A 25,431-nucleotide genomic window follows, 5' to 3' on the forward strand; every position below is an offset into this window, starting at 1 on the left:
CACGCACTAGCCTGATTGAAGATGTAATCAGTCATAGATGCAATACCCTCTCAGTAACAGTCTCAGCAAAGGAGATTGCTTTCAACAGTGAGAGTCTCCTCCAATCAGTTGAAGGCCCTTAAGGAAAACTGATAATTTCAGCAGTCAGAAAGAAGAATTTGTACTTTAGCCCACCAGCTTCTCTTGGGAATTCATTGAAACCTTAATCAGAGTTCCCAACTTGGGGCCTGTCCTATGAAATTTGGACTCACCAATCCCCTTGGTCACAAAAGAGCTAGTTCCTATAATAAATCTCTTAATATTTACTATATATTTTTACATAAATATATAATCTCCTGTCAATTCTGCTTCTCTGCTAAACCCTGACTAATATAATAGTATAAAATCTTTTTAAAATGTTGCCAGATTCAGTTTGCTAGTATTTTTTGAGGAGTTTTGCATCGAATACATAACGGATATTGGTCTGTAGTTTTCTTTTCTTGTGATATATTTGTCTGCTTTTAATATCAGGGTGATGTCAAAGGGTGAAGTGTTTTGATTACTTCTAGTTGCATGTTGACTCCCAATTCTGAGTTTCTTTCCTTGTACCCGATTAACTCCGGTAGAATTCTGATCTTGGTGTGTGAAGATACCAAGGTGTAATATTGTTTGATCCTTTTCAGTGCAGTTAGGTATTGTACCATAAAAAATTCAATTAAAATACTAAAATTTGGGGACTTTTATTCCAGAATAAATTGTTGTCTCAATTTTAAAGCCATTTAATGTTTTGATTTGACATCCCCCATTTCCTCTAAATGACTCTCATGCCTATTTTGTATTTGGGTGTCTAAAAATAATATATGCTTTTCAATGACTTTTGGCAAGGAGCAAAAGACTTCTCTGTCTCTATTTTTGGCATGCCAGTGATTATCCTGGTTGATGCTATAGTTTTTGACATACTGTTACATTTCTTAAACTCAGATCTGGCCTTTTTTAAAGTTTCATCTTGTAAATCCTGCCTGTGTCCAATAGAATAAGGTAACAGCAACAGATTTAGTTAGGGTGAAAGCTGCATGTTTCCATATAAAGCTGTTTTGTCATCCATTATCTAATTTGTCTCACTTACATATATAGAAACAGAAAGAAAGTTATTGGCCATCTGGTTGACATTTGAAAATGCCATCAACTTTTGATTACCAGTGACAATGAAGCAAAACATTTCCCTCAATCACTTTGGCAACTCAGTCTGCCATGGGAAGCAGGGTCAGAGAATATAAAAGGGAAGAAATGGTCATAGGGAGAGGAATTTATCAGGGAAGGGTTCTTGTAGGCATTGATACATGAGCTGAACTTTGATGGGAAAGGATCTAACTAAGCTGAGGGGGAAGACAAGAGATCATTCTAAATTAGGGATGCACCAAGAGGGAAAGAGAAGGGAGCTAAAGCTTTTCCAAAGAGAGGGTCCTGTAAAGGAACGGGGAACAGTAAAGGTAGGATAGTAAAATTTGGAGGGCTGCTGAAATCAGAGCTTTTTTTCCCCATTCTCGGTTTATTTTTTATTACTATGAGAGAAATCCCGGGACGCCAAGAGACAGGAATTGGTCAAGGTGTTTCCTGGACTTAGCATTGCTTGCTGCTCTTGATCTGAAGTGAGGATTCTCCACTCTAGAATAGCTCGCTCAATCATAGTACTGGTTTTGCTGTCAATTGGTAGTAAAACCTCTGCAGACATGACTGGTTAACCGTCCCTAAGAAGGGTAGTGTCTTATCCTTCTTTTGTGGATTTTCTTACACACAAATTAAGGGCTCTAGTAACCTCCAGTCACAGTCTCTATTACCATAGTTGGAACACTGAACAAGCTTTCCCTAATCTTTTTTGAAATACATACCATTATATATTTTTAAATCATGAAGAGCAAGTAAGCATGATATCTAAACAAAAAAAAAAGATTTTAAACAAGTTTTGTGGAAATTATACATTCCCTTCCCTCTTTGAAAATAGGGAGGATTTTTTTTTTAATTTTAAACTTTATATTTTGAAATACTTTCAAACTTACAAGACAGTTACAAAAATAATACAAACCACATACAGAGAACTCCAACAAACCTGTCCCCCAAATACCCAGATCACCAGTTTTGACATATTGCCACATTTGCCATCATTCTGTCTATCCATCAATCTATCAATCTGTATCATTCTGTTTATCATTCTATCAATCTGTTGTTGTATACATCATGCTCCTTGAAAACTTAATACCATGTGCGTTTCCCAAGAACAGGGATATTCACTTATGTGTCCACCTTAAGTGTAGTCATCAAGTTAAAAAAATTTAGGAGTGATATAAAGGTTACAGTCTATATTCCAGTTTTTTCATATGTTCCATTTATGTCCTTTTGAGCCTTCTCTCTCCCTTGTTAGATCCCACCCAGGATCTAATATTGCCTTTAATTTTCTTTGTCTCTTTAGCTACTCTTTGTCTTTTTTTAAGTTATTATTACGGGAATATATACAACATGAACTATCCAATATCACCCCTCCCAAGCATACTTTTCAGTGAGATGAATCACATCCACTATGTTGTGGTACTTTCCATTACTAAAAGTTTCCCATCTCCCTGAACAGACTCCATATACCCATTTTGCATTAACTCTCCATGATCCCTGCCCACTGCCCCTGGCAACCTGTACTCTAATTTCTGTCTCTGTGAGTTTGGATGTCCTCTGATATTTTCTTTGTTGTTACCATGGGGCTTAAATTTAGCATCTTAAGTCTTTAACAATCTTGTTGCTTTAATACCAACTTAACTTCAATAGTGCATGCCAAACTATATTCCTTATACCCCCTCCCTCCCTCCAACTTGGTGTAGTTCTTGTCACAAACTTACATGTTTATGCATTATGAGTCTTAAACCACTGATTTCTCATTACATTTTATGCATTTGCCGTTTTAGCTCCTGTAGGAAGTAAAAAGTAGAGTTACAAACTAAAATGTAAGAGTACTGGCATTTATTTTTACTTCTGTCATTACCCTCACTGGAGCTCTTTATCTCTTCATGTTGCTTTGATCTATTATCCTGGTCCTTTCCTGTGGAAGTGCAGAACTCTCTTTAGCACCTCTGTAGGGCCAGACTAGTGGTGACAAACTCTCACCTTTTGTTTATCTAGCAATGTCTTAATTTCTTCCTCATTTTTAAAAAGCATCTTTGCCAGGTACAGAATTCTTGGTTGGTAGTTTTTTGCTTTCAAGTACTTTAAATCTGTCATCCCATTGCCTTCTGCCTCCACAGTTTCCGATGAGAAATCAGCATTTAATCTTATTGAGGTTCCCTTGTATGTGATATGTTGTTTCTGTCTTGCAGCTCTCCAAATTCTCTCTTTATTTTTGGCATTCAACAGTTTGATTATAATATGCCACAGCATGGGTCTATTTAGGTTAATTCTGTTTGGAATTTGTTGCACATCTTGGATGTGTACATTTATATCTTTCATTTAATTTGGGAAGTTGTCAGCTATTATTTCTTTGAATATTCCTTCAGTCCCCTTCTCTTCCTTCCCTTTCTGGAATGCCACAATGTGTACATTGGTACACGTGATGATGCACCACAGGTTCCTTTGGCTTTGTTTACTTTCGTCATTCTTTCTGTCTTCTCAGACTGGATGATTTCAATTGCCTTATCTTCAAGTTCACTGATTCTTTCTCCTGCCAGCTCCAATCTGCTGTTGAGTCCTTCCAGGGAATTTTTAATTTCTGTTGCTCTGGTCTTCAGCTCTATTTGATTCCTTTTCATAATTTCTATCTCTCTATAGATATTCTCTTTGTGTCCATCTACCATTTCCTGATCTCTTTAGTTTTTTGGTCCATGTTTTCCTTTAGCTCTTGGAGCATATTTAGGATGATTTTTTAAAAAGTTTCATTGTCTGGATGTTTCCAGGTATGGTCCTCATCATTGATAGTTTCTAATGATTTAACTTTTTTCCTTTGCCTGGTCCATTACTTCTTATTCCTTTGTATGTTTTCTAATTTTTTGTTGAAACCTGAACATTTGATATTTTGATGTAGTATCTGTTCCTTAAGCTTGTAACTGGTTAGTATTATAACAGAGTTTTCTTGAATGCCAGGAGCTAACAAAAAAGGGGGAAAGGGGAGAGAAAAAGAAAACACCTTCCCCACTCTTTGCAGATTGACTTGTGCAAGTGCTCTCCTTCAGGCTTTTCCGTACAATGAGTTTAGAGAATAGCTCCAGGCCAAAGCAGAGGGACCCCCTAATCCTTTCTGCCCATGCATCTTGTCTTGAGCATGTGCATGTGCCCTAGGAATTCCCTCATTACACAAATTACACATGTCCCCATTTCCCTAGGAAACAGTTTCCTTGTGTTTCCTGAGCAACTGCACTAGATGTCCTTCAGCAACAGTTCCCTTGCTCCAGGCAGCATGACTTGTTTGCACCCCACAGTGTCCTATAGGAGAGGAGCTCTGCGGAGCCCTCATCTACATGCAGGGGCAAGCTTTGGGATTGTGAGTCCTCAGGCCACCACAAGAAAAACTGAGCCAGACATACCTTCCCCCAGTATGTGTATGAGCGTTACTGTGCTCTTTCTGGTACCAGGACCAGGGACTGGTGCTGGGTACGTGGCTGGCTGTGTGCTGAGCTGGTGAGGGGTTGAATGACAGGCCAGCCAGGGCACCATGAGAGCCTACCCCTTTTAAGTGGCCTTTTTTCCTGATTCAGTGCTGCCCTGTTATTGCGGTCCTTTAACTCTATTCTGTAGCTTTTAGAAAGATGGTTTAGCCAGTTCTGCTGATTGTTCAGCCACTTCTGTCAGAGGATGGAGCCCAGAGCATCTCACTCTGCCATCTTGATTGGGGCAGTAGTAAGTTTTTTTAATAGGCTGCACAGTTCCTGGTGTCCCTTGTTTAAGGACAATAGTGCAAACTATGAATCACTTCTTCTTTCTTATGAAAGGAAAGTCATTTCATGATATTGTCTGGAGATCTTAGATCCTGTGAACAGCATTTTCCAGGGACTCGCTCATACTGGAGGGTAATGAAGGGCTTAACTGCTTAGCAGGAGAGTATGGGTTTGATCTAATAAACAGTAAGAAGTCACCAAAGGTTGTCATCTAGAGGAGTGATATTTCTAAAACCATAGGTTGTTTTTTTTAAAATGCAGTTTTGTTGAGATACATTCACAAATCATACAGTTATCCAAAGTATACAATCAGTGGCTCACAGTATCATCTCATAGTTGTGCATTCATTACCACAGTCAATAAAATTGTGTTTTAAGGAGAGAGCCTGCCATCTTTGTCCAGGGGTACATGTTCATGTATATCGTGAATAAAGAAAACCCATCCTCATAAAACCGAGAATGAAAATCAAGTCCATCAAGAAATGATCCATTCCCTTATACTAAAAGTCATTATTATTTCTCTACCATACTCTCCCAGTGCCTTTAGAATATTCATAACATTCCAAAATTTAATGTATGTACACGTCTCCGGACTGCGTATTCTATAATTCACTTAAGAGATGTGATATATCGTATGTAGACTGAGGGTTATTGCAGTGCCCAAATTCATTGTGGTAATTTCTTTATCTCTCTCCTCCTTCTCCCCCATCTCCCTCCCTCCCATCCCTCCTTTCTCCCTGCCTCTCCTCCTTTCTCTTCCCTCCCTCCTCTCTTTCTTCTCATTTTCCTCTTTAAGAATATTAAACTGTTTGTAGGGGAAAAATACCCTTGTTACTTTTTATAAGCTTCTTATACTCATAACACAGATTAACTTCCCAGCACATGAAGAGAATACTGGAAAACCCACGCTTGATTAAATATGCCCCTAGAGGATTAAGTTTTTCCACATATTTTTAAATCCAGTGCTATTAATAAAAATCCAGCATTAAACTTTCTGTACATCCTGATTAGGGGAGGCCTTTACTTCATTCTGCCTGTTCGTTTTTTCCACTGTCACACCTTTGTACCACAGCAAAATTATCTGAAGAAACATAGGCTTAAAATTTGAAAAGTTTAAGATCCAACAAAGTAATTATCTCTGGAATTATTCCAGTTTTTTTTTTTTTTTCAAGGTTTCTATCCATTTTTCTAAATGGTTTTCTTCTCTTCTTGGAAATGTAAACATGAAGTAAGCAATTTAATGAAACTCAGTGGTTCCCTCAGAAATCAGTGATCACTAAACACACAGTATTTATCATTTAGAAAAAGATCATTTAACTTCCATGCACATTTTTCCTAAGATAGCATTCTCAGAAAATATCCGATTTCTATGGTCTTCAGCTCTCTTTGGTTCCTTTTCATAATTTCCATTTCTCTATTGCTAGTCTCTTGTGTTTGTAAGGAATCTGATTATTACTGAGGGATTCGGGTTATTTATTAAATGCTTTTTTATCCTGGCATTGGGTTGTCAAATTAATTTACCGTAACTAATCGGTCCGAACTGTACTTTGTTTATGCCTTGAGGCATTAGCAGTCACCCCCTGCCTCTCTGCCTCTGTGTTTCCCATCTGTCCATGCCCTCCAGCCTACACTCCTTTCCTTACAAGCCTGAGCCCCCATTCTTAGTCCCTTCATGGGTACTTGCCAGCCCCTCAGTTTCTTTGCCCTCTCTCTGTCTTTGTTACCCCTTATCCTGCCAGTCCCCAGGCTTGGAGGGGTCCTTAACCACCTTTGTTTCAAAATTTATGTTCTCTGTCCTGAAGCAAGGGCCTCAGATTGCTTAGCTCTCTTGGCACTCCGTGACTGCCGGGCAGCTTCCTTTCTCACCATCCAAAGGCAGCTGCCACAGACAATCACCACTTGCCCGTGCTCCAGAGCCCCACCCCACCCACACCTCTTGCAACAGCTGACTTGCTGCCTGCTGTTCAGAGTCTCCAGCGCACATCAGCCCCCAACTCCGTCCCTTCTCTCCTGACTTCTCATAGGGTCGCTCCTGCTCATCCTTCACCTCCACACTTCCCGTTGCCCACCGAGGGAGGACTGTGACTCCTTTCTAGTGCCAGCCTCTTTCATCGGTATTGTAGATTTCTTCTTCCACCTCCTTAGACATTTCTGCAGACAAGGGAAAAAATGGAAAACTAAATCAGTTTTGTTTTTTAAAAAATCATTAATTCATGCACAGGCTTTAAAAATTCAAGGGGTTTTGTGTGTGTGTGTGTGTTCTTTCAGAAATGTTATACATACAAACAAGCATAGACAAATGTACAGTTCTCCCCTTTTCCCTCCAGTTCCCCTGACCTTGTTTAAAAACCACAAATTTTGTACAGAGGCTTCTGGCTGTTGCTTATACAAATATATTTATTATAGTAAATATATTAATGTATATTATTTATATATTAGAAATATATGTATTTTCAAGATGTAAACTGGGAAATCAATGTATATCAGTATGACAGAGCTGCCTCAATGCTTTTAATGCTACAGGTTTGCCACTGATTGTCTATACCATAATTTGGTTGATCAGTCCCCTATTAAAGGGCAGTTGTTTGTTATCTTTTATTGATGCAAACAATGCTTCAATAAGCATCCTTACGCATCGGTGTTTATGCCCATGAGCAAACCTATCTGTAAGAAAAATCTTGGAAGCAGAATTACTGATCAAAATGTTTATAGATTTTCTTGAGACATTTTTTTCTTTATATTGCTTCTCCAGCCTCTCTATTCATGGCAATTGATTCTTCAATTTTTCTTTGGTACCTACTATCTTCTTGAAACCTTCCATCTGTTATTTCTCCTGAGTTCTGGAGGATTTCTGAAGCCATTCTGGTTTGTGGTTTGGTTTCTGCAATTCACAGTTCCTGTGATCATTGAATTCCTAAATGTGATGATCATTTTTTTTTTGTTTTCATCTAAGATCTAGTCACTATTCTTACAATTGTTCTCTAGTTCAAGATTGCCTGCTTTTTCTTTCTTAATCTTTTTATTGAAGGATAACATACATGCAAAGAAGTGCACAAATCTTAAGTGTTCAGCTTGATGTACTATCACAAAGAACACCTCTATAGCCTGCCCCAAGATAAACAAACAGACATTCCCAATACCCTAGAAACCTCCCTTGTACCCCCTTCCCATTACAATCCATCCATGGGTAACCACTATCCTGACACAAACACCAAAGATTCATTCTGCCTGTTTTTTAAAATTTTATATATAAAAGGATTCATATAGCATATACTACTTGTCTTTTTTTGTTTTAAAATTATGCTTGTAAGAATTACCTGTTTTATTGCATCTAGTTGTAGATTGTTCATTCTCATTGCTGTATAGTATTCCATTGTGTGAATATACCACCATTTCTTTATTCATTCTGTTGTCACTGGACACTTCCTATTTTCTAGTTGGACATGTTCCACTTTCTAGTTTTAGGCTTTCATGAGTAGTGCTGCCATGAACCTTTTTGTTTGTCTTCTGATACACACATGTACACATTTTTGTTAAGTATATACCTTTATTTTAAGAATGGAATGCTGGATCATGGAATATATAGTATTCAACCTCTCAAGTCTCATTTTGGACATGCATATGAGTTCTAGTTGTTCCACCTCCTTGTCAGCACTTGGTATTTTCCTGTCTTTCATTTCAGCCATTTTGGTGGCTATAAAAGTAGTATTATATTTGTGGTTTTTAGTTTTCATTCTCTGATCACATGTAATATTGAGCCCCTTTTCATGTTTATTTGCCATTTGATTATCCTTTTTTGTGCAGTGCCTGCTGAAATTGGTTTTTCCATTTTTAAACTTACAATTTTAAAGTACATTGACTAGCTAGTAGTCACATCCTTTTGTTCCTCCTTTTTTCCTTTTTAATTTTTGTCTTTGTTTTTCTTTTCATGTTATTTTTTCCTAAAAAATGAACTTTTAGAATCAGTAATCCAACTCTTCTTAGACATTTTTAGTAAATTTGGCACGGAACTTATTTCATTGGGAAAAATTGGCATCGGAACTGAAAAATGAGATTGTCATCTAACTAAGAAGAAAAATAAATACTAAGCCACCTTTCTGGGTTTTGCTCAGCAAATTTATTTTTTATTTTTTTTTTTGATTGTGGAATATAACGTATATACACAGAGGTGATAACTTTCCAAGTGCATTTAACAGTAGGAGAGAGAGCAATTTTCAAAGAAATTTTTGGGTTATAGTTCCACAGTTTCAGTTATTTCCATATTGTGAAATATGACATATATACAAAAAGGTAATAACTTTCAAAGTACAATTTAACAGATAGTTATATAGGAAATTTCCAATAATGTTATGAGTTACAGTACCATAGTTTCAGTTTTTTCTTATTTTGAGATACAACATATAAACAAAAAGGTGATAACTTTCGAATTACAATTCAACAAGTAGCTAATGGAGCACATTTCAAAGAATGCTATGGTTCCAGTTCCACCATTTCAGTTCTTTCCTTCTAGCTAGTCTAATACCCTAGCAACTAAGAAAAAGAAAATTATATAGAGATTCAGTATATTCATACTCCTTTGTTAAATCTATCTTGTCTCGTTGTTGCTTACCGCTTCCTCTAGTTTAATCACTTTGTCAGTCTTCAGGGATGTCTAGGCAGTGACCACCCTAGCTTGTTCATGTTGAAACAGGGTGTCACATTGTGGGAAAAGGAGACACATCTGGTTGATGTTCATGAAGAGGCCGTTGCCTCTGGGGCAAACCCACTCTTACGTTAGAAGTGGCCTTTACCAATTAGAATGCGTCTTGGCACAACCTTCTCATCAGTAAAATCTTTAGCATTGACCCTAGAAGTCAGCAATGGGCCTTTTTTATATTATTCAGATAACTTCCTGGGGTCACTGAACCCCTTGCCTCACTGCTCTGTGTTGGGGTCCTCTCAGCAAATTTTATTAATACCCCCATATTTAATTCTAGTTTAAACTAAATTATTTATTATCATGTTTTCAACAGAAGCTTGTTTGAAGTGAAAATCTTTTAATATATATTTCAAATCTGCAGCCCCCTTTTTAAAAATGTAAATGTTTTACAGGTTCTTGATCAATATGAGCGAGAAGGATTTGATTTCCTAGCGAAGGTGTTTAATTCTTCACATTCCTTCTTAGAAGACTTGACTGGTCTTACATTGCTACATCAAGAGACTCAAGCTGCTGAGGTAAGAACAAAACAAAGCTTCCTGTGTTGAAGACTGACATGTTTGAAACCTATTTGACATTTGGCTTTATAGAAAAGGAAGAAAACAATTCATTATGATTTGGTTTTTTTAGAGCAAGTATCACTACATTAGTCTGGTAGTTAATCAGAGAAGAAGGAACCTTCAGAAACTGCTGGATGCTGATGTGTGTAAGTTGTCTGGCAGGTGCCTCATGCACAACATTGCTCATGAAGGAAGGGCAGGTTATTGATTTTTCAAGTACCTTGTGTCCTTATTGGAGATCTGCATGTCTGTGGCTGCTGGGGAGTTGGCTCTACTGTTCGTATATCAAAATGCAAGCCAGGGAAGGCATTGGATCTGGCCATGTTCTTTGCAAAGAACACAATGCTTGATGTTTGTTTCAGAATTTGATCCGTTGTCTTAGGCTACCAAAGCCCACCACAAAATGGGTTTCCCAATCACCACCTGAGAAAATTATTAGAAACCACTGGACCCCAAGGGAAGTGTCAATAGGTTCCTGTGGTCTGAACACTGTTAGGTAGCTTCTTTTTACAGTGCCTTTTATGTGTTAAAGTTTTCATGTGTCGTTATGATATTTTTCAGATAATAATATCCTGGGTCACTACACTGTGCTTGTTTAAAGACTGAGTTTAAAGACTGAGTTTAGAAGATAATAATTTTGTCTTTCTCAGTGCCCCCTGTTCTTAGAAAATCCAGCAGTCTTTATAGCTGTGGAACTGTTCGGGTCACTTGGTAAAATGAAGAACTCCTACAAATGAATGAATGGGTTTAAATCCACATCTTTTCTCCTTAGTTACCTAGATGAAGAAGTTAGGAAAATTGTGGCCTATCATAGCATTTCCACAAACTATGTAAGGAAAACCTTGGCTGCCTGTCCTACAGGAGTAGAACACTTGCACAGTTGCCATTAGTTTTATTCATTGATAAAACTCCTTGCCAGACCAGTGCTGGACCAGCTGCTGGTGAAAGGCTGCTGTTCAGAAGAGTGAGCTGGGACTGAGTGTAGGAAAACAAGATAGAGATCCTTGGAGCTTGAAGGAAATGGGGCTGCAATTGTCAGGCACCCCAGAAAGGCAAGATGGTGCTTCTCTAGTGCCGGACTTACATCTGAAAGGGGTTCTTCTCTAACTGGCTTTGGTATCCTTGGGGTGTCCAACAGATGCAATCTTCCACTTATGGCCAGTAGTCAAAACTTCAGGGAGTGTCTTACCTTCAGTTTCAGAAGATGGATGGTCTCTCCGGAGGACTTTGAGGGACTCTGAGATTTTCCCCGGTCTCTGATGGGGTTCCCAGGCAGGGTTCAGAACATGGTGTGATAGTGGCAGACAGTTGTCTTTTGACCAGTGAAGCTGCCTGCGGTGGTAAGGGAGAAATAAGTTAAAGACCTCTTCAACCATGTGGTTACTTGGCTCTTTGGCTGGGGAATTTCCACCAGCAAGGAATAATTCCAAATGTAATCTTAAGTTGGCTAGAAGAACTTGAAATTGATGCCATATTTCACTCTTTTTTTTAAAGCAGAGCAGATGCTAGAATAATGGGCAGATTCCCTTATTTAACCTGGTATGTTTGCATTTTAGTTGGTTCAAACATTAATAGTCTTTTCAGAGACTCAGGAAGAGAAGGGGAAGTTTAAGAGAGCAATAGTTATGACTAAGTAGATGGTGGTGAGGGGGCCTGGTTTAATCCACAAGTTTGAGTTTTCATTTTGAACTTGTCCTCCATTGAATTATTTTTATAGCTTTGGAGTCATAAGCCACACATGAAATTTTAGATTAGAGGTGGTAAACTTGGCCTGTGAGCCAGATATGGCTTGCAGGTGTATTTTGTTTGGCTGCCCTACGTGTTAACTTTTGAATTAAGCTAATGTTTAAAAACCATGAGTTTTATATAAAAGTTGAAATTTCCCAATTTCTGGTTTGTTTGAAAAATCGGGTCTGGCAACCCCTGGCCTGCATTTCTTAATAGCAATGGTTAGCTGGAGCTGAGATGCAAATTTTATAGATAAATAATGCACTTGATACACAATTTAAAGGTATAAGAATACATTCTGTGAAAAGAAAATCTTCCTTTTACACCTGTCCTTTAGCTACCCGGTTCCCTTCCTGGAGACCAACACTGTGGTGAGTCTCTTACCGAGAGATGGTCTTTAGTGATGTTCTCCATTTAGATGGTGTTCTTCAGCTGATGGTCCTCATAGGTACTTGAGTATCTAACCTTTTTCTTAGAAAAGGATCATTATTTTTCTTAAAAAGCACTAAATAGGGCTCTGTTTTCAGATAAGGGTCAAAATACCATGCTCACCTGAGGACCTGGTAGCAACAAAAATCATCGTCCTACCCACATCATTTTATATTACTGTGAAAAATGTGTGTGTGTGTGGGGGGTGTAAGTAAAATAATTGTTTGTGTAAAGTTGTAGTGTTTTGATTTACATGCTTTATTCCTGGTGCATTCACAGATGTTCTGTAATAAAAACTTTAGCGTTCCACATTCCATCTAGAAAGGTCCCAACTTATTTCTTTTAGCCACATAATCAAGATGCTCCATTAATTCTCATCTTAGGCTGTTTTCATCAAACAGAACTGGAATTGTGTAAGATTCAGTCAGGTTATATGTGATGGTATCGCTGTATATCTTGTTTATAAAATACGTATTTACACCAACATGGTTTTCTTTGTTGTTAATTTACTGAACATCAGTACATTACAGGCATTGCGCTAGTAACTGTATACACAAGTTTAGGAGAACCTATCTGCAGAGATGTTAATAGTCAGCTCCAATATCCTCAAAAATGTACAGATAAGCTATTGAGGGTAATCTCAATGTTATGGGAATGCTCAGGAATGATTATAGTTTGCAAACTTTCTTGGGTATGTTAGGATCATGTTGGAAGCAATGTAGTTATTTTAGGTTATTTTTTTTCTTTGTTTTGTTAGGGTTTGTTAATTTTGTTGCTGTATGGTAGGGACATGTTGGAAGCAATACAGTTATTTTAGGTTATTTGTTTTTCTTAATCCTTTGTTTTTTTTGAATTTTTTTTAATTTTTTGGTAAAGTAAAAAAAGCTAATGCATTAAATTAACTTCAGTGTAGTTGTCTTAGGTTATTTGGTTTATCTTATACCTTTGTTTGATTATGGTTTGTTGATTTTCTTGGGGTATGGTAGGAACATGTTGAAAGCAATGTAGTTATTTTAGATTATTTATTTTTCTTATTCCTTTGGATATGGTTTATTAATTTTCTTAGGGTATGGTAGGAACATGTTGGAAGCAAAGTAGTTATTATAGGTTGTTTTTCTTAATCCTTTGCTTTGTTTTGTTTGAAATGTGTTTTTTTTGTTTGTCTATTTTAATTTTTTGATAAATAAAATTTAAAAAAATGTTGTAGTCGTTTGTATATTAAGTGCTGAGAGAGCAAAGTTGGATTTTGACAGGCAAACGGTAGGGAAGAGAAGGAGAGGAGGGGGCCAGGCATTCTTAGCTGAATAAGGGTCTCAGAGGCCAAGAGTCTTCAGTGTGTTAATCAGAATCATGAGCAGTCTCATGTGGCTGGAGCCAGAGTTACCTGAAACCAAGATAATTTTTTCATAACAATTTTATTGAGTTATAACTCATATACCATAAAATTCACACTTTTAAATTGTGTAAGTCAGTGGTTCATAGTTATTCCGAGATGTGCTACCATTATCACTATCCAAGTTAAGAATATTTTCATCACCCCCAAAAGAAACCCCATATGCATTAGCAGTCATTTCTAACCCACCCCCCACCCTCTACCCCCAGCCCTAGACAACTACTAATCTACTTTCTGTCTCTATGGATTTTCCTATTCTGGACAGGGATATAAAGGAATATGAATGAAATCACATCATATGTGGCCTTGTGTGTCTGGCTTTTTTAACTTAGCATGATATTTTCAAGGTTCATCCATATGGTAGCAAGGTAATTCTTTTTCATTTTAAAAAAACAAAGTTTTGATGCTACTAAACTTTCCCATGTCCTTTAACACCTGTGGTCTAGCTCCCAAACTAAAGCCCCTTTATGAAGGAGGACTGCAAAGCTGTTCCTGCTAGAGACTACAAATCCCTTTATTTTCAGAGAAAGGGGCACGTAGACAATGGATTGGAAGATATATGCAAGAGAGAATCATCCAGGGTTAGTGAGGTTGACTAATGCAACTCTTTTTTTTTTTTTTTTGTACCCATTCCCTTCTCTGGTGAAATCATGGTGCTATTGAAATTAACAGACAAATTGCCAAGTGGGTTTTTATGGGAAGAGGGGTCAACGTGCAAAGGTGCAGAGTGGGGATTGGGGCCAAGCTTGCGAAGGTAGTAGTGATTTTGAGAAATGGAATGAGTGAGTAACAATTACTGGATGGCATTCAAGACGGTGTGGCAATGGAGGTTGTAGAAAAAAGAACAGAACTGGTCATCCGACTTAGCCAGATAAAGAATAATTATCGTAACTCTGGTAAGATAATTTCCATGGAAGTGTGGCCCTGCCCATTCAGCATGGGTCTTGATTTAGTTTACTGGAGCACTGTATAAACTCAGACAGAAGGAGGGAGCTTGCTGCAGCCAAGAGGGACACTTTGAAGAATGCACAGGAGCAGAGAGAGGAGCTGCAGCTTACAGATCATTTTGGAGACAGCCTTTGAAAGCAGTCTTTTGCTCTGGAGAAGCTAAGAGAGGACAAAAGCCCCAAGAGCAACTGAGAGTGACATTTTGAAGAGTTGCTGCAGCCTTGAGAGGAACATCCTGGGAGAAAGCCATTTTGAAACCAGAACTCCACAACAGACACCAGCCACGTGCCTTCCCAGCTAGCAGGGGTTTTCCAGACAATGTTGGCCATCCTCCAGTGAAGCTACCTGATTGTTGATGCATTATCTTGGACACTTTATGGCCTTAAGACTGTAACTGTGTAACCAAATAAACCCCCTTTATAAAAGCCAAAAAAAAAGAAGAATTATCCTATTCCATTCAGCACAGAAGAGAGGCTGTGGAGATAGAATGCAATTTTAAAAATTTAAATAAGAAATGTGTGTGGTAGACTAATTTTATCTCAAGTTATAGAAAAAAACTTTTAAATACCCCATAAATGCCATTTGTTTTGGCTAATGGTGTATTTCATAAAGAAGGGGTCTTGGACAGACACCCACATTCTTTGTCTGTGAATCACCTGGCTGCTAAATTATTCTGTCCAGGGGGTGTTAGGAGGCACAATGGCGATGGCGGGAAGCCCCCACACAGCATCCTACCCTAGGAAAATGTTGTAAGGGTCTGAGCTTTGCTTTCAAGGCCCTTGGTGAGAATGGGGTTTGGATGCTTGGAGACAGACGCTTGTTTCCATTGCTCCGAGGCTTCTGTTTATTGTGTTTGGAGCCAAATGAAAAGCCCCAAAGGTGGTAAGGACTGCATACATCTAAGTCACAGAGCTGCCCCGGCATTCTTTAAATATATATTTTTTAAATTACTGAAATTGTTGAAGAAAGGTTCAGTCTAAATACGAAATGTGAGTGGCAGCCATGTGTTGGTAAGACTTGCTGTCACTTATCTGCCTAGGGTTATTTCTCATCCTGTGAGTAGAGTGTGTCAGACTACATGCATTTATTTAGTTCCAGCCATGGGTTCAACATTGTGCTGTGATAAATGCCAACTAATTTTCAAACTCAGTCTGACCAGAGAGAAAAGACTGATTCATAAGGAAGTTATTAAAACAAGTTATATTGATATATTCTTTAGAAATTCCCATTTAAATCCCATAACCCAAGTTTCCTGAAATACTTCGTCCTTATTCTTGCAAGTTTGCAAGTTCCATGATTCCAGGATTCATTTTGGGCTGTGCTTTATTCCCTTGCCTTGACTGTTTTATCAGTATTTGATGTATTATGCCATTATGATTTCAGGATTGCAGTTACAGTACTCCATTAATATGATTTGCATTTTTGTTAAATGTTTGTTCAGCAGTATTTCTTTCTGATGAATTGGAGATGAATGAATGATCACTGACAAAGGGAGTTTAGAGCCAACTATAACATAGAATATAAAATCCTAAACAGGCCGACAGAAATGAGCAAGGGCTGAGCTGATGGTCTGATTCTGAATTAAAATTCAGTATCTGACTCATCCACTACAGAATTCAAGATTCTAGAAAATAAAATGCCCATTTTTCTCATAGCATGAAAACCATATGAAAAACATTATGGTCATGTGATATGACTTCATTGGCATAGCAATTTACTATTCAGCAAAGTAAATAACCCAATTAACAAGTGTTTCTGCTGGGCCTTTTGCACTTACACTGAGTTTTTGGCCTCTCCCCCCACTCACAGCTGGTTTTGATTTGGTTCCTGTGGAATATTTTGTTTTGTTTTGTTTTGTATTTAACAACAGTCAGATATTTATGTACAGCTTCATCAAGAGCCTCTGATGACAAATATGCCTTTGGAGGCCAGTAGAAGCTGTGGGAAACCCCCATGTCAGCACTTAGACCTGTTTCCAATGGAGAGAAACCACTCTGGGAACTGACTTCGCCTGCCCATGAATCCATTTCTCTTTCCCCAAAGCCTTCTGCTAGTCCCCTTCCAGCCTACGCTGGCCCATCACGGAACTGTGCCCTGCCTTGAGTTTTCCTTATGAAGCAATCCCTCAAAAACACAGGCTTGGCCGCCTTCTCTCCTAAGCGATGGGGGTGGCGGCATGGTGAAGGGAGGCAGAAACTGCAGACAGAAGGCCATTTAATTCTTAGATTGGAAACTAGGGCCTGGTTTTTGAAATAAGGCTTGGCAGTATCCCATTCAGAATTCACTGTATAAAATGTGTCCCTTTTATTTGCTGTCAGAGTTATCTACATGGATTTGAGATGTTTGGATAAATTGGGATTAGAGAAGGCTCCAGTTGGAAAACAGACAATGAAGTCTGGGCAGAATTCCCTGCCCTTCAGAAGAGGAGTCTTGGACTGGAGGTCTGGAGAGGGAAGGGACAAAATCTTAAACACTAAAAGCAGAGTAAAAACAGCTAATATTAAGAAATAGAACATGGGAACTGCATCAGCCTTAAATTGTCCTCCTTGTTCTGCTAGTGTCCTGATGAGTAACCTTGGGTGAGTAACTTCAACATTTTGTGCGCCCAATTCCCCACTTACTATGAGGTGGTTGAACCATATGTGAAATGCTTTTTAGCTCTATTAATCCAGTGATTTTGATTCAAATATATAAGGTATGAAAGTAAAAAGATGGTCAATTTTCATATCAAAATGATTACCTTTTTTGTGTTGCTTTGTTTTGAGATTTAGATCTACTTTGAGCCTCAAAAGAACATTTCTCATTCTTTGTTTTGGGGTGTGTGTGTGTGTGTGTGTAGTAGTAGTAGTAGTAGTAGTAGTAGTAGTAGTAGTAGTAGTAGTATATATAAATCTAAGATGGTATGTAATTTAGGTTAATAACTTAGCTCATCCTCCAGACTTGGTTCCCAGGACTTTGAGCTTCTTCATAAACTCAGGTCTATCCTTGCCATAATCGAGTATATTCATAAAACATGCTACTACCTCTTGAGATTCCAGAAGTGAGCTCCAAAGCCCCCTTATTTTAAGTAATGGCAGCATCCCTAGGATGTTGGATTTATAATGTCTAAGGAGTTTTCTTAAAAACAAGCCCGACTACACTTTAACACTCAGAGAGTATGTGATTAGCCTGAACTGGCCTCTTGAGAAGGCGCTTGCTCGTATCCACACCCAGCGTGCAACCAGGGCTGCTGCGTCTGCTGTACAGGCTGTGCAGTGGAGAACATGGGCAGCAGGCCTGTGCAGGACCTGGAGTCATTTACTTCATCAAGCTTCATTTTCTTTATTTATAGAATGGGATTAATAATTCCTACTCCAAACAGATACCATAGGCATTAAATTAAAAAGTATCTTACAGAAGAAAAAATTAATAAATTAAGCTAAATCAAAATTTAAAATTTTATGCTTCAGAGGGCATGTGCCGGTTTGAATGTGTTATGGCCCCCAAAACACCATTATCTTTGGTGCAATCTTGTGGGGGCAGATTGGTTAATTGTTTTTGGTTAAGGTGTGACCTTTTGATTGGAAGTTTCCATGGAGATATGACCCACCCAACTGTGGGTGATGACTTTGATCGGATAGTTTCCATGGAGGTGTTACCCTGACTATTCAGGGTGAGTGTTAATTGCATCACTGGAGTTGTATAAAGGAATTCACAGACAGAGGGAGTCAGAGCAACTGAGAGTGACATTTTGAAGAGCAGCTGCAGCTAAAAGAGGTCAAAATGCCCCAAGGGCAACACTTTGGAGAATGCCATTTTGAAATGCAACCTGGGAGCAAGCAGTCACCAGCCACAGGCTTTCCCAGCTAACAGAGGTTTTCTGGATGCCAATGGCCTTTTTCCAGTGAAGGTACCCTTTATTGATGCCTTACCTTGGACACTTTATGGCCTTCAGACTGTAACTTCATAACCAAACAAACCCCCTTTATAAAAGCCAATCCATTTCTGGTGTTTTGCAAAAGGGCAGCATTAGCAAACCAAAACAGGGAACAATCAAGACAGTGAAAAGACAATGCACACAATGGGAGAATATACTTTTTTGTAGATCATATATATGATAAGGAGCTAGTATGCAGAATATATAAAGAACTCTTATGGCTCAGTAGTAAAAAGATAACCCAATTTAAAAATGGGCAAAGGATTTTAATAGATCTCCAAAGAAGATATATATATACATATATATATGTATATAGCCATGAAGATATATATATATATGTATATAGCCATGAAGCACATGAAAAGATGCTCAACCTCATTAGCCATCAGGGAAATGCAAACCAAAACCACAATGAGTTACCATTGCTGATGACAGTAGTCAAAATGACAGAAAATAACAAGTGCTGATGAGAATGAGGAGAAATTAGAACCCTTGTGTGTTGTTGGTGGGAATGTAAAATGGTGTAGTCACTTCGGAAAACAGTTTGGTGGTTCCTCAAAAAGTTAAACATAGAATTACCACGTGACCCAACAATTACACTCCTAGATACATACCCAATAAAAAGGAAAACATACAGTCACACAAAAACGTGTACGCACATGTTCCTAACAACAGCCAAAAACTAGAAACAACCCAAGTATCCATCAGCTGCTAAGTGGAGGAATAAAAGGTGGATATTGTTCAGTCATAAAAAGGAAAGAAGTGCTGATACATGCTACAACATGAATGAACCTTGAAAACATTATATTAAGTGAAAAAAGCCACAAAGGACACATTGTATTATTCCATTTATATGAAAGGTTCAGAAAAAAATTCCATACAGCCCAAAAGTAGATTAGTAGTTGTCAAGGGCTTGGGTTGGGGGGCGGGGGGTGGGGGGACGACTGCTAATTGGGTACTAAGTTTCTTTTGGTGGTGGTGAAATGTTCCAAACCTAGATTGTACTGATGGTTGCACGTAACTGTGAATGTACTAAAACCATTGAATTGTAAGCTTCATAGTGTGGATTATATGGCATGTGAATTATATCTCAATAAAAATGTTTTAAACAGAAAGAAAGCAGGTAGCCCTTATGCACATAGTTGGGAAGCATAGTCATTCCTCCTTCCCTTTTTGTCTACCTGGCTGAATGCAGTTTTACATTTCTGTCTGCAACAAGCTGTTGCAGCATTTTAGCTCATTGCTTTGCAGGAATGAATTCTCCACAGATTATGTCAATGATCACTTTCATTTTTATTGTGCCTCGTTTTTCAAAGCATCATTCTCTGCTCCTCTCCCTTAAACCTTTCTTACGCTAGTAAATACTGGGGGGAAATCTGGAAGGAGCCCACTAGCCAAATGCCTCCTTGCAGGCTTTCTGGGAGAAGAGAGAAAATCAAAATCTCAGCTCTAGCCCCAGAAGTCATTACTAGGGGAAGGTTTAGAGGAAGCTGAGAGGGCTTTATTGATCAATTTTTGTAAGGTTAAGCAGGTATTTGGAAGATCTAAATTCCAACCTGGACCTGGATTTTTAAGGGATTTCTTTTATTTTCCCCCAGGACTTTCATTTTGAAAATTTTCAAACATATAGAAAAGTCAAAAGAAAAGTACAATGAATACTCAATCACCTAACATCTTGATTCAAAATTAACATTTTACAACAACTGATTTCTCTCTCCCTCTCTGGTTCTCCCCCCCATACATATACGCATACACGCACTAACATTCGCTTTTGCTGAACCATCTGAACTGCCAGTTCCCTGTATAGTGACACCTCACCCCTAAGTTCTACCATGAATCTGCTAATAACAGACATTCCCCTACAAAAACAGAACACCATTCTCCAGAAAAGCTAACAATGATTCTCTAATACCACCTAAAATGCAGTCCATATTCAAATTTCCGCATTAGTCCGTCAGATTTCTAAAACTCCCTTTAAACCATTGTTTCCCTTTTCCTCAAGTTGGTAATTTTATACTTAAGTTTTTTTACAGTAATACTTAAACACAAATCACTTGGTATATGAACTGTAGCATGTCTTTTAAACTCTTTTAGACACCCTCATCTCTAAAATGGGAAGACCAGGTTACCCTATTAGGTGACAGTCCCGGCAGTCCCACTGCTCCAGGCAGGCCCTTTCCAGGTGAGGTCACCCCTGGGCGTCCCCTGGGCATCTGGGTCTGGTGGAGGCAGCCCTGCTGGGTTCCAGAAATAGCCACCCAGCCCTGGGCAATTGTCCCTACCCACTTTCCACCCGTTCCAATACCTGAGGCTTCAAGGAAGTAGGAATGGGACTGCGAAGGCTATTTTCAGTATTTCAACTAAACCATCAAGATTTTTGTTGTTGCTGTAATTCTGTTACCTTGGGGTGTACTGGAGCACCAGCTAGCTTGTCCCTGTCAGGAGCTCTGACTGGCAGTTACATAGGCCTTTGAGTTTTAAAAGCAATAAGACAATGCAGTGCACTTTGTCGGGTAGGAGGAGGTTTTCAAGATACAGCCTGTGAGAAAGTGAAAACTAAAAGGAATTCTTGGAAGTTAGAAGGGGGGGAGCACCTCTGGCCCAGGGTGCTAGGGACCCTGACTTCCTGACTTAGCCATCAGCAGTGCAGGGCTCCCAGGGAGGTGCTCTTGCAGTCTGTCCTGTGACTGTTATTCTAAGGGCTGTATTTTAACAGCTGACCCTTCTCACTTACAAACATAACAGCTGCTATGTGTTGAATTTGGGGAGGTTCCATGTTTTCGATACTGTAAACTTAAAATCGGTTCTTGGTTCTGAAATCTTAGTTTTGATCCATCTTGCCTCTCAGTTAGCTGTGGGAGAGCAGAGAGAGAAGGGAATGTGAAATATTCTGATATGTGGATTTTAAAAATTAAATATTCCTGTTTTATTATGGCTTCAAATGTCTGTTGATGCTTGCTAAGTTCGTGGTGGTGTGAGGAATCAGAGATACAAGCCTCACCAACACGTATGGCAGCATTATTCACAATAGCCAAAAGGTGGAAGCAATCCAAGTGTCCGTCAACATAGGGATGAATAAACAAAATGTGGTATATACTTTATACAGCTATAGAAAGGAATGAAGTTCTGATACATGGTACAACATTGATGAACCTTGAAGACATCATGTTGAACAAAATAATCCAGACACAAAAGGACTAATATTGTATGATCTCACTTATATGAATCAGCAAATTTCATAGAGACAGACAGATTATAGGTTATGGGACCAAAAGGGAAGAGGGGAAGGAGGCACTGTTGCTTAATGGGTGCAGAGTTTCTGTTTGAGGTGATGAAAAAGTTGGGGTAATGGATAGGGTGATGGTAGCACAATATTTTGAATGCAATTAATATCATTGAATTGTACACTTCCAAGTGGCTAAAATGGGAACTTTTGAGCCATATGTATGTTATACAATAAAAAGGGTTTATTTTGTTTGTTTTGTTTTTTTAAAAAAAGATACAAACCGGGCCTTCAGTAGTCTAAAATGGCGTATTCGGGGAGGTAGGATAGAAAAGTACTAGAGGCTGCACGACAGGGTATGTACAGCCAGTTGAACACATGGTACAGTAAGTTGTGCAGGATTTCAAGAGCGTCGGGTTCCTTTGGTTTCCTCTCTCCCTTTGTAGAGAGGTCTTCAGGAGAGAGTTGGGTTTTGAGCCAGGCCTTCAAGGGTGGGATTGAAAGTATAGAGAAGAAGGACAAGAGAAGGCATTCCAGCAGGCCCATGGTAAGAGAGCACCCAAGATCATGGATGGAAAGCACGAGAGGTATAGAAACTGATCCTGATTACATTCTTTCTAATTTTCATGGGACTTTTTTACTTAGCCTTTTGATGTCCACAGCAATCGCATGAAGTGGATATCACCCCATTTTACAGATTGCCAAGGCTCAGAGAAGTGAAGTGACTTGCTAGGCGAATGACACATTGTTAAACTCAGCTGTGTTCCGTGTTTATGTATATCTTGAGGTGTACTCCTCATAAGCCTGAGAGCAGAGAGGAAGATGCTTGCAGGGACCTATTGATAGGTTCTGCTTCATAGAGAGCCCCTCTTCTTCAGATTGAGTGGTTTCCAAAAGCAGTTTTGCTTTTTGTCAGCAGTTGCCTTAAACTGCATTCTTGGATGGTATGATTTCTTTTGCTGCACCATCCTGGGTCTTGGCTTTCTAACTCGTAAGTATAGATTGATTTGTAACAAAATCTGTGAAGATGACCTTTACGTTAAACCTCCAGTTCCATCTTCAGATGTAACCTTACTGTCTTAGTCTGCCAGAGTTGCTATGACAAATAGCACACAATGGGTTGGCTTAAACAACAAGAATTTAACGGATCACAGTTGGGAGACAAAGAGAAGTCCAAAATCAAGGTTTTAGTGAGGCGATGGTTTCTCCCCAAGTCTGTAACATTCTCCGGTTGGCTGCCAGCCATCTGTGAGGTTCCTTGGCTTTCCCATCACGTGGTGCTGTCCTCTCCTTTCTCGTCCAGTTCCACTGACTTCTGGCTTCCAGCTGTTCCCCGTGCTGCACTCTCACTCTCACTTGCTGTTTCTTCTCTTTATAAGGGCTTCCAGTAATCTGGATGAAGATCCAGCTGTACTCAGCTGGGGCATACCCTAACTAAAATACCGTCTTGAAGAGGTCCTATTCATAGTTTGGTTCACATCTACAGGAATGCAGATTAAGATTAAGAACATTTCTGAATTGGGGTGTGTAATTCAATTTACCACACTTACCAATTGTAAAGGGAAACCAAGAGCTGGTCCCCACTTGCCCTTATTCAGCTGCCTGGTGAAGGAAAAAAAAATGATATTAAGCTAGAATTACCTGGATCTTACTATTGGAAGACAAAATCATTTAGTTCTTAATAACAAATACAATGAACTACTGTGGTTTTATTTTGTTTTTTTCATTTTGCTGCTAAAACTTAAGGCATTGGTGTTTATCCTAACTCATTCTCCCTTGACAGAGGCCATACTGAATTCTGCTTAGTATTTTATTAAAAGCAAAGAGAAGTTGGCTTTCAAAAAGATTTTAAAAATATTTCATTTCCGTAAAGGAGACACATGCACAACATTGATGATATGTTTGTCTAACTGTAGTTCTCAGCATTGAATTGATGTTTTAAAGCACCAGTTCAGTACCAGCCTTCTACAGATGCCTATTAAAAGTTTCTATACCCAGATAGTGATTGGTTTATTTAACATTCTGCCCCCCTTCCCCTCTTCTCTGTTTCAACAATGACCTTTGGAAATAAAGCGTGATGTTTCAATACCATGACAGGTAGGCTGAAAGAATATCAAACTTAGCTCCTTTTAGCCCTTAGCAGCATGGGCCTAGAAACAGGGTGATTTCCTGGAAAGGATGGAGGATTTGGATCGAAAAAGTAGGGTTTGCTCCTGCTCTTTCCTGTCCTTCATCTGTAAAATGTGATAGTACCTGCCCACCAAGCTCATGTCATACTGTCATTCTTGAGAAGTGTAATTCAAACACTAGTTATTATTATGAACTAAATACACATGAGCCAGATGGAAAACAACCAGAGCTTTGTTAATAAAAGTTTTTATCAGCATATAATATCATATCCGTAGCTCTTTAAACATAAATATATTGAATAAACTTTAAATCATCTTCATCCATTAAAATGCTAATTCGTATTAAATGTGTTTGAGTGTCAAAGTTATTTATTTGAGTGTCAAAGAGATTAGTATCAGGCAGTTTAGTTGCAGAAGAACCTATAAACTATTTGATGTCAGTCAGGGTATAAGAATACACATTATTCTTTAAAATAAATCTATGTAAAACTTCCTAGTGTAAAATAATTGCAACTGCTTGATTAAAATGTGATTTTTTAAAAGTCCAAGATGCTTTGGTATTCATTCCTCAAAAGGAGAGCTAAATGTAGTTTTTCCTCTGGGATGACCCTGCATGTTCCCTCCAGTTCAGCCCTGCGTATTTATAACCCCTTGCTGTGCCCTCTCCCCTCTCTACACCTTCATTCTACCCATCCTCTGCTTGGAAAGCCCTGTTTCCTACCCCATGCATGCTATCTGCCTGGTATTCCTACTGGTCCTTCTAACTTAAGCGTTACCTCCTTGGAGAAATGGTTTCTGACTCACCCCTTCTTACTGAGAGAGTGGTTAAAATGGGAAGGTGCAAGTGAGATCATGTAAATGAAAGTCTGAAAGCACTGGCATATTGGAGGTGGTTTGTATTGTTACGTGTGAGCAGAGGAAGAACTTAATCCAAACAAAGCTTTAGGAAAATTACACTGGCAAGGATCAAGAAAATCCCACCCCCAGCTTTTTTCTTTTATATTGTTAATGCTTTAAAACAAGCTATAATATATGCAGAAGAAAGCATAAAACATGAAATGCATATAGCACAAAACTATATTAAAGAGTATATTTTAGTACATTCACAGTGTTGTGCAACCACCACCTTTATCTAGTTCTCAAACTTATCAACCCTAAAAGGAAACCCTGTACTCATTAAACAGGTGTTTTGCGTTCCTCCCACTCCACGGCCCCTGGCAACTACCAGTCTGCATTCTGTCTTTATGGATTTAGCTATTATGGGGATAGCTCAAATAAATGGAATCATACAGCAAGTGACCTTTAATGACTCTCTTTTACTTAGCCTAGTGCTGTTGAGGTTCATCCATAATGCAGCATATATCAGTACTTCATTGTTTTATGGCTGAATAATATTCCAGTGAACAAACAGACCACAAGTTGTTTATCCATTCATTTGTCAATGAACATTCGGGCTGTTTCTTAATTGTGGCTGTTGTGAATGGTGCTGCGGTGAACATGCATATACATGTATTTGTTTGA

General features: G+C 38.7%; 1 protein-coding gene across 13 annotated transcripts in view; it reads left to right on the forward strand.

The window, feature by feature from the left end:
- ATG7 (autophagy related 7) overlaps positions 1-25,431 on the forward strand; it is a 265,995-nt gene that overhangs the window by 136,422 nt on the left and 104,142 nt on the right. For all 13 annotated transcript variants that reach the window (XM_037802033.1, XM_037802021.1, XM_037802012.1 and 10 more), the window contains one exon: positions 9,980-10,102. In XM_037802033.1, the coding sequence (XP_037657961.1) occupies positions 9,980-10,102 (123 nt within the window). The remainder of the gene's footprint in view (positions 1-9,979; positions 10,103-25,431) is intronic.

The sequence above is a fragment of the Choloepus didactylus genome, chromosome 1, assembly GCF_015220235.1.
Source record: "Choloepus didactylus isolate mChoDid1 chromosome 1, mChoDid1.pri, whole genome shotgun sequence".
Lineage (NCBI taxonomy): Eukaryota > Metazoa > Chordata > Mammalia > Pilosa > Megalonychidae > Choloepus > Choloepus didactylus.